This window comes from Xenopus tropicalis, chromosome 3, assembly GCF_000004195.4.
Source record: "Xenopus tropicalis strain Nigerian chromosome 3, UCB_Xtro_10.0, whole genome shotgun sequence".
In the NCBI taxonomy this organism is placed as follows: domain Eukaryota; kingdom Metazoa; phylum Chordata; class Amphibia; order Anura; family Pipidae; genus Xenopus; species Xenopus tropicalis.
Genome location: NC_030679.2, coordinates 61270240 through 61280821, shown reverse-complemented (window position 1 = coordinate 61280821; position 10582 = coordinate 61270240). Strand labels below are relative to the sequence as shown.

At 38.5% G+C, this 10582-nt stretch overlaps 1 protein-coding gene across 7 annotated transcripts; it reads left to right on the top strand.

Annotated features, from left to right (window-relative positions):
- The first annotated feature begins 15 nt into the window (after positions 1 to 15).
- On the top strand, positions 16 to 9677 carry bbs10 (Bardet-Biedl syndrome 10). Of its 7 annotated transcripts, none has more exons than XM_018092256.2 (3): positions 16 to 103; positions 2800 to 3002; positions 5547 to 9677. In XM_018092256.2, the coding sequence occupies exons 1-3, from the start codon at positions 68 to 70 to the stop codon at positions 7252 to 7254; spliced, it is 1947 nt and encodes a 648-aa protein (XP_017947745.2). In that variant the 5' UTR covers positions 16 to 67; the 3' UTR covers positions 7255 to 9677. The 7 variants fall into 7 exon arrangements, with proteins under 7 accessions (XP_017947745.2, XP_004913014.2, XP_002939994.2 ...); XM_004912957.4 differs by having other exon boundaries at positions 76 to 147; XM_002939948.5 differs by having other exon boundaries at positions 84 to 169.
- Positions 9678 to 10582: the final 905 nt, after the last annotated feature.

Below are 10582 nucleotides of genomic sequence, written 5' to 3'. Positions count from 1 at the left end.
GACGCAGTGTATCACGTGACAAGGACGTCACTTGGATACGCCCATACACCATGTGTATAACGTGAAGATGACGGCTGCGGAACGTGCCAATGATGTCACTGGGGTACAAATAGCCACTAGGAACTAGCGGCTACCTTGAAGGCTTTGGTGGGTGGGTCACAGGCTAAATGTAAGGATATTACAGATTTACAGGCAACTACAATAGCGTAAAATTTGCAATACTGTCCCCAGTCTTGGCGACTGTTTTACCAGTTTGGCCGGTAACATACCTTCCAGGCCGCAAACCTAATAGGAGAAAATAGGCATTCCCCTTACATTTTACCCTAACTGGGCATTAGTGGGCCCGGCCAAACAGTTTGGAAACCACTGTACCAAGTTTATTTTATAGAAGGAACTTGTTCACATAGTTGGGGCTTTTATTGCCCTTCTGCTTTTCATTTTCTTTGTGATTGTATGTGTAAGGGAATCCCTGACATGTTTTTCCTGGAGCACATGGGCCTGCCAGTAGAAGTGGATCTTTGTGTGAGTTGCTCTGTGTGTGTCTAATACAGTAGTTTGCTTACTTTCTCTAACAGAGTACTGTATTCATCTCTCTATAAGAGTTACGTATTTGCCAGCCTCTTTCTCATAGTTATTTTGCGTATCTTGATAAAAGAGCTCTGTGTTGAGAGTAGCTTGCTGAGAAAAAGGGAGAGGTCTGTCTCTGTTTCAGTGCTTTGCTGCAGTGTAAGTTTGTATGTAGGCCTGTCTATACAAGGATGATACATATTTGAGAAGTTTTCTTCTTGTGGCAGATCGGTGGTGCTTATTTGCCAGCTGAATGTGAGCTTATAGTAGATTTTGTGTGTCTTAGACTTTTCTGCATTTAGTTAATTAAAATGCATTTCCTCTGGATTTACCATTGAATTTACACAACATACATAACATCAGTGGGCCCATAACAGTGATGGTGCAAACATGTTTTCTATCATGACAAAAATGCCCATTAAACAAAAAGCAGACCAATTTTTCTTGTAGTAGAAGTAGCAACACTCCAAACCCCCCATGTATAACCACCTTTGACTCCAGTTTTAGCTGTGATGCTTTGGGAGTAAGTACATACTAGATTTGCACTGCTTGGAAGCATTTGTCTCTCATTTTAGGCAGACTTTCTGGTAAAGGCTATGGAAAAGCCTTCCTCTGGATCGACTAAACAGTAAGGCAGATTTTTTTAAGGACATAAAAGGTTGAACTTGATGGATGTTTTTTTAACCTAAGTTACTATGCCACTTCATTATTCAGGTTTGTCAGCTGACACCTGTTTTCAAACGTGCAATAAAAGTCTCACTGATTTCAGGGCATGATGGGTAATTGCAGGACATTTATCTTTTTGTACTTGAGCCTTCCCTTTGTTTCTTTGGCATTGTGTTTGGAGTCACCCCCCTGCTATAAGAAGTTGTTTCTCCCAGGATTCCATTTTTGCAGTCTTAAAGGAACAGTAACACCAAAAAATGAAAGTGTATAAAAGTATGTTGCCATGCATTGCTACAACTGGTGTGTTTGCCTCAGAAAGACTACTATAGTTTATATAAGTAAGCTGCTGTGTAGCCATGGGGGCAGCCATTCAAAGGAGAAAAGGCACAGGTTACTTAGCAGATAACAGATAAACCCCCATTATATGGGGCTTATCTATTAGTTATCTGCTATGTAACCTGTGCCTTTTTTCCAGCTTGAATGGCTGCCCCCATGGCTACACAGCAGCTTACTTATATAAACTATAGTAGTCTTTCTGAGGCAAACACAGGGCAACAGCAATGCAGGGCAACAGTACATAATACTGTAATTACTTTTATACACTTTCTTTTTTTGGTGTTACTGTTCCTTTAAACAGATTCTTTTTAAAAATGTTACCTGTAATTTGCACCATTTGTTCTTCCTGTTATTTTAACAAGATGAAAAGCATGCCTGAAAGCATGGAGCTATCACCTACTTCTTTGTAGAAGTATGTATAAAGGCAGCTCCACCACATATATAGTTTATGTGCAGGTTCACTACAACCTTTATGGTGTAGAGCAGGGGTCCCCAACCTTTTTTTTGGTGAGCCACATTCAAATATAAAAAGAGTTGGAGAACAACACAAGATTGAAAAATGTTCCTGTGGGTGTCAGAAAGGACTTTATAGGACTTGCAGACTGGCAGCAAACAGGAGGCTCTGTTTGGCAGTACATCTGGTTTTTATGCAAGCACAAATTGCTCCCAAGCCAGGAATTCAAAAATAAGCACCTGCTTTGAGGCCAGTGGGAGCAACATGTTGCTCACGAGCCACTGGTTATGGATAACTGGTGTAGAGCCTTTGTGTATTTTTTTCAACTTTGCTTTTCATTGGATATTATTTGTCATAAAACTTTGAGATGCTAGCTTTAATTTGTATTCATTCTATTTTATCTAAGTATTGATGGAAGGGCTTTTACTACATTTTTATATTTGTTTGCTTTTCTCATTCTTTTTTCCTGGTTGCATTAAAAAGCGGATTATGCCTTTTTATTTGAATTGATTTCCGATATCTGTCATCTAAAAGTATACCACTGCTGCTTCTCTGAAGGTCTCTCAGAAGACAAGCAGGAATGTACCACTTCCTGCACAGGGTACTGCATTGACCTCATTTTGGAAATGTTTATGTTAAATCTACTTACTTAGCTTTAGCATTTCTTGTATTATAACTTAGTAATTACTATTTTTTTTGTCCTTACATCCTTATCCTGTCACTTATATCCTTTTCATCTGTTAGTCCATGTAATAATGATATTAATGTCTCAGCAGTGGAAAGAAATGAAGAAATATCCTTTATCACTGGATCTAAATAAAGTTCTTCAAGTAGCAGAATCTTTAGAAAATATTGTTTGTCGCTGTTTTGGTCCTGAAGGAGGTCATGTCTTATTCATCAAATCCACTGGCGATCTTCTAATTACCAGAGATGGGAGAAAGATATTAGAGTCTCTTTTACTGGATCATCCTGTTGCCAGGTAATAAATATTGTCATCCCATAATAGATAAGTTTTTTGGTTTTCTTAAATTTGCGTGTTTTATACTTACTATTGTGTTTTTTTTCTTTTGTTTGCTTCTTTTTGCCTTGTTAAACTTTCTTTTTCAGGTCCATAAGTTATGGAATCCTGTTAATGACTCTTAATTTGTGTAGTGTTTTATATTTGTAAATTATGGATTTTATAAATGAGTATTATGGCAAAATGCTGTTTCCCAAAAAATGTTTCCCTTACCTGTAGCTCCAATTAGGCAAACATTTTAGTATACAAAATACTTAAACTGGGGTAATATATTTTGTCATATCGTTGACATTTGGTTTTTGGCTTTTACGGACAAACATCCAAGGTGGTGAATATAAATTAAGTGGGCAGATAGCCTTTTCTGAGCTCTCTCCCCTTTTCTTAATTTCAAAATATTATTAAGAAAGACACACCCTGATCTCCTTAAAATATAACCCATTGCTCAGCTAGGATCACAACCTCTCTGCAATAATTTTTTAGAGTGCAGATTTTCCACTTTTTCTTACCCTAATTTGCATATTTAAATAGGGGTTTAGTTTGGGATTTGGGTGAATCCATTGCAAAAAATTTGTGATTCATCTGAATTCTTAAAGATGGATTCAGTATAGCCTTACATCCCATGCATGTATTGTGTCATAATTCAAAATTTTAAGTGGCAGACCCCAAAACTTCTTATTGCACAATAAATGCAGGGGAAGCTTCTTGCATTTAATTGCTCTCTTGTGCTGGTGTTATACTTTGATAATGATACATGGTACCAGAGTTTTAAGTTTATAGTGCCTTTGTATATTTTTGCATAAACTGTCCTAGTATATCCCATACCCGTCTTTGTTCTGTCACACAGGAAGAGTCCCAAGTCTGTATTACAATGGGTCCTACAACCTTTGCACACAAAATAGTTTAATAGCACCCCCAGGGTCCCCCCCACCTGTTTGGCTGCTGTGACTGCTTACCTTTATGTAAGATTTAAATTGTATCAGTACTGAGATTAACTGGCCCACTGCATTGTTCACACCTCAGATTCATGCTGTAAATCCCTGTATTGTTCACACCTCTTTTAGTCCCTGTATTATTCACACCTCTTTTAGTCCCACATTGTTTGCCTGTTCACACCTCAGACTGTAGGCACAGTGCCAGCATTGTGTCAGTGTATGTACTGCTTGCCCTATGCTGCCTGTGTGTGCCATACTCTGCCTGCCCTATGCTGCCTATGTGTGCAATATTATGCATGCCCTATGCAGCCTTTGTGCCATACTCTGCCTACCCTGCCTTGCCTTTGTGTGCCATACTTTGCCTACCTTATGCTGCCTGTGGGAGTGAACCTGGCAGGGGTTTGTTCTGGGAGTTTGTTAGCATTTGGAAATAGTCATTATATGGCCCCTAAGGTGTGTAATTATATGCTGGGGGTTGCTGTGCTATCCACAGGGGAGGAGGAGCCATATGGATTTAAGGGTATGTTTTAATATGACTTACTAAACCTCTTTCACATATTAAAGAAGGGTGATATCCCTGCAGTGAGCACCAACCATTATTGTGGGTGTGGTCTTAAAAGCTGTTGTGACAACATAGGTGTGGTTTAAAAAAGGGGAGTGGTTAAAACTGGCCTTCAGTACCGCAGAAGTTGGACAGCACTGCATTAGATGGATTGCTTAACAAATGGTAGTGGAAATCAAGCTATCAAATATACCAACAAAATGATTGCTTACTATTGACCACATTGATATGGAACAGCAAAAGCTATCTACTAAGCATGAAAAACGGTATTCTGTATACTGTCTTCCCTGCAAATTCACTCTGTTTTCAAGATGATTCGTGAAGGCAGATTTACTAAAACTCAAATTTTTCTCAATTTTATTTATAACTAATGAACTAATTTCCATGAATGTCGGGCATCTATCAAAAATTCTGAACTGATAAAGCACATGCAGGAAAAAGTCACAGAAAAGTCTCAGACTATTACTTTTTTGACTTGTCACAAGATAACCGCAACTTTTTTGTATTGTCACACAAAAGCCAGTTTAAAAAAATCCAAAAACCTATTAAAATTGAAAGCAAAGAAAGATCTTGCAGTTGTAAAAGGGACACCTGCCATTGACTTCTACATTTAGCTGGAGTATTTTTAAATTCAGAATTGTCACAGTTTTGTCACATAATAAATCTCAGAAAAAGTCACTTCTTTTTTCACTAAAAATTCGACTTTTAGCTAAAAAAAAAAAGTGAAAAAAAAAAAGCTTACAATCTAGTTTTTCGAAAGATTAAGATAACTTAGCCTTATGACTAGTGTTTGGTTTGAGATAAATCTGGTTTTCCCAATTTACTATTTACTTTCACTTCTAGTCTAGTATGCTTGTGAGAACAGGCATTCTAAATTGCTAGCCTTTGTAAGCTGAATGGAGGTGTAAGGTTGCAAGAACAAATTGTTCCCTTGTCATTGGATTTTCATATGTAATGTTTAAAGTAACAAGTTCCTGTTGTTAATAAGTAATGCATGATGTTCTTTTCCAGGATTGTTGTACATTCGGCTTGTAACCATGCAAGTGTCACTGGTGATGGTGTGAAATCCTTTGTATTGCTGCTTTGTGGTGTTCTCCGGGAGCTTCAGGCAGCGATTAATAAAAAAGATCTGATTTTGTCAGGAGGAACAACCAGAAATCAAAACCAAGGACATGTGTTAAAAAGATTAAGCAATCTGATGATGACCTTCCAAACTGAAATACTGGAGAACATCATTGTAAAACAGCTCTCCCCACATTTTGAAACAGTGTTCTTAAAGGAAACAAACACTTTGTCCAGTAGGACCATACAGTCTGTATTGGATACCTATTTCTCTGGAAGAATTGGCTATAATAATCGGGCTTTTATAAGCAGGTTAGTTGCAGATTATTTTCACAGGTGCCTACCACATAATAAAAGCATTGCTGATGTTGTTCACACAGTTATCACTTGTTTTTCGGAATTGCACACTGAAGTTCTGGGGGAACCTATAGAGAATTCCAAAATCATTTCAGGAATAGTGCTGCACAGGCAGTTTGCCGTGTATTGCCCATCAGGGGGGAAAATCCGAGCAGTCATCATAACAGAACAGTTCCACCAGTATCTCTCTGCATCAGATGTGACATTTGCTGTCTGCTCAGATGCTCAGTTGCACCTTTCCCAGATATTCTTGAGACAGAGGACAGAGAAGCTAATGAAACATTTACAAAACATGGAAGTCAGATTAATACTGTCAACTGTCAAACAACCAGAAATTGTTCTTTTTTATGCAAAACAAAATGGAATATCTGTAGTTGATTGCCTACCAGCAGAAGAAATTGAACTGGTTCGTATCATTACAGGAGCATCTTCACTATCCACAGCATATGGTGATATTGTTTCAAGACAACATTTGGATACTTTTTTAATCACATGTTGCCAACCAGTCTTACTGGGTTCCAGGAAGTATGTGCAACTAACTTTTAGTCGTTCCCTTACCTTGCTTCCCCATTCACTTGTCATATGTGGGCCTGTTAAGGGGCTGACTGAGCAACTTGTTTCAGCGATCCACAGTGCTTTTAAAATGCTTCAGCAGTTATTTCAGCCAGTAGTTACAAATTGTGTTGGATTGGATACAGCAAAAAATCAAGGGTGTTGTAAAACAAGAAAAAGAGAATCAGTGCAAGAACAAAACGTAACCTGTAGCAAATACCAGAAAGACTCTGTTTGTGAATGTAATTCACACGGGATATCATTAAATCATAGCCCTGAAAGTATCAAATGTGGTGGACACATAGGCAGTAGGATAATCAATGGAGATATTGTTTTACAAATGAATTCACCAATTGATAATACTGGGTCTGTTTTGCCAGGAGGAGGAACCTTTGAAATGTTACTTAATTTTTACCTCCAAAGTTTTGCAAAGCAATGCCAGGATGCAGAATTGGCTCTTGTTTGCAGTGTAGTTGGTAATGCTTTGTTAAATATACCCCAAAATATTTATAAAGCAAAGAAAAGAAATACATGTTTTCTATTTAAATATGCCCAGTTCATCAGTGCACTGAAGAATAATGAGGCCATAGAAACATCGCAATTAGGTCTTGAATCTGCAAGTTGCAAATACCAGTTAGTGGCTTCAGTGCTTCATTGCATTAGTAAACTAGTGGCCATTGACTACATAGTGGGTGTGAAATGCATTCCTCCAAACACTACAAATGACGAGTCTACAGATGATGTTTAACAGCACGCAAATGTAATCTGTAAAACATTAGACTGTAAACAGATACCTAAAATGTTATATGCACTATGCATCATGTAAATCAGGAGAGCACCAATGCAGATTCACTGCTTAACAAATCTTTATTGCTGACTACTACACAAGGCCCCCTCAATTCCCTTTATTAAGTGTAAATTGTACAGAACATTGTGACCATTATAAACCAACAGTCCCATCCCCTAAGCTTAATAATTGGTGGAATAGAGAGTTATATACATTAGCTGGCCTTGTCTGTGGCCTTTTCCTCCAGCCAGGCTCTGTATTCAAGGGGCTAGCCACAGGTCTTCACACTCTGAATTTAAATGCAGTAGGTACAAATTTAGCTGGTTATGCAGACTGCGTCCTTAAGCATAAACTGTGACTCTCACTGACAGACAGGAGGCATTGCTGTTTTCCAAGAAGCAGTTCATAAAACAAAGCCCCAGAGTACAAAGACACTAATAAGTTTGTTGTTGGTTATCTAATGAAATGTGCATCTAAATAGGAAGAAAGTCTGTTATACTTGTCTGAGGAACTAAAGAGAAGTATGTTCACGTATATATACTTTTTTTTAGCATGCACAAATAAATAGGATTGATGCTGAAAATACATTTAGACCTATAAAAACAGGATTTATTCGGGCCCTGTGTTTCATTAGTAAAAAAGATGGCTCTGGTTGTGTGTAGATAGACTGGAGGGGCTGTAAAGGTCAGGAGTAATTTATGGTTAGAATTGGAAGGGAAGGTGAGTCCAGAAACCAAGCCAGGGTTTAGGGCAGGCAAAGCAAACTCCAAATGACAGGCAAGTTCCAGATAACAGGCCAAGGGAATTAGAATCAAGACAGGAACTCAAAATAAACCAGGAAACAATTCAGCAAACCAGCTCCAACATGGGCAAAATCAAGCAACTGCAACCTTCAAGAGCTGGTTGAGGGTTCTTACACACAAATGTATTAGCAAGCATCAAGCTACGTTTGGTGCTTGTTTGTGGAAATGCTTGGCTATATTAATTCCTGCATTCCTCTGTGCTGGAACAACATGGAAGCAAATGTGTGTGTGTGCGCCATTATAAGAGCCATTATAAAGACCCTTCATTAGAGAATTGTAGGCTGCAGCTTTTCACAAGCTCACAGGTGAATGTAAATAAATGTGATGGATACAATAGTTGTCAGGATTATTAACAAGACAAAGCCTACCAAACCTTTATTTATTCGGCCAGGAATAGCACCACAACAATTCATTGTTTACAGACATTGAAGTACAGACATTTCCAAGACCAGGGGTTTTTAAGTTTACGAGCGTAAAATTTGTTAGCTTGCTATACCACACAAGGTTAAACCCCACATGATGATAACGTTTTACTTCTGGTCATATTTTTCATAGGTTGGTACTTTTTTTGCTTGGTTAAATAATTTTGGAAATAATGACCCAATTAATGCTTTGGTTTTACAGCATTCTTTCTCTTCCACTGTTGATCAACTATTTTTAAAGGAATAGGACCACCATAAAAGAGATACATTTTGAGTGCTACAACCCCATAGATATTTGGCCTGCCTTCCTGCAGAAGTACTAAAATCCAAACTCCAAAGGGGTTTTTGTAGGAGCATTCCAAGGATCAATAAAGTATATGCAAACTAAAATGAATTTCTGTCCCAAATACTTATTATGGGCTTATGTAATAAAAGACACTGTTTGCCCAGTAGCGGTAACCCATAGCAACCAATATTATAAAAAGATGTTTGCTTTGAAACAGGTGACCATTAAATTCTACCTGCTTATTGTTAGCTATGGGTTACTTCACCTGGGCAAACTTAGTGTCTTTTATTAGATATCCCCCACTGATCCTTGCACGTTCTGTGTATTTTTAAAGCATATGAACATTCTACTGTTCAGTATGTAGTAGTAATAAGTTTAAAGTTTAAGTTGGGTGGAAAAATATGGATAATATCCCTTATTATCCCTATGGATCCCCCTATACTATAACTGAACCATGTGACAGATGCTACTCCCACCAGAGCAGAACACTATTAATCATCTTGTTTATCTGTGTAAAAAAACATTTTGCACCATTTCTTCCTCCCCCACATAGCAAAGGCAAAACAAGTATTTGTTTGGTTGGCTTTTACAACACTGAGCCAGTAAAGGTGATTACAGTCTTTGCTACCTTATACAGAACAATATTTATGAATCATGCCTAATCTGTATCTTGCAGTAATAACTGACTGGTTCATTATGGTTATGGGTTTATTTATTTTTAAATACATAGAGTATGTATGTTAAACTTACTAACACTTATTTGAATTCCTGTTATTTGATACTAGCAATTGATATTTGATCTTGTAACCTTAAATAAAGGAGAAGTAAGCTTTATCCGAGAGGTCTATGTAAATAAAACCATGAACACTCACAGAAAAGCTGCACTGAGTTCTCTGTCAAAAGAAACACAGGATATCTTGCCTTCTTTTGTGTATACATGTTCTTCTGTGTCAGACTTCCTGCTCTCAGAAAAATCCTTCAGGGCACAAGTCTCAGTTTGCTCCTCTCTCCCACTCCCATCATCTCTCTCTCTCCCACTTCCAACTGTGCTGTGTAATCTGAGCTACCAGCAGCTAGAGCTGCTGAACAGAAACTACTGGGACCAAGCTACAATAAAATTGCCGCTGCTATTTTAAACAAACAGAGGGAGTTTCTAGGGCTATTTAGTCCTTTAAAGAAGAAACGCTGCTTGCAAGTGGGGTAATACACTAAAAATCGAAAAGGGGTGAAAATGCCGGGTTGTTTATGTGCAGGATCATTTTTGTGTGCAACTAAACTGGTAAAGGGGACAGAAGATTTAAGCTATGATGTTAGACTGTTGAGGTTGGGGTTGTTTTCTCTGGAAAAGAGGCGCTTGCGAGGGGAGATGATTACTCTGTACAAGTACCGTATTTTTTGGACCATAAGACGCACTTTTTTTCCCCCAGAAGTGGGGGGAAAAAGTCCCTGCGTCTTATGGTCCGAATATACTTTAAAAAAAATGTTTTTACGTGCCTGTGTGGTCTCCGTGCAGGGCCCTCCTCTATTCACCGGCGCTTAGCTGTGGCGCTGTGCGCATGCACAATGACGCGCATGCCCATACGCATGCGCGTCATTGTGCATGCGCACAGCGCCACAGCTAAGCGCCGGTGAATAGAGGAGGGCCCTGCACGGAGACCACACAGGCAAGTAAAAACATTTTCTTAAAGTATATCTGTAGGCTATATGCTGGTACAGATGGGGGCAATATGTTGGGTGCTGCTGGTACAGGTGGGGGGCAATATGTTGGGTGCTGCTGG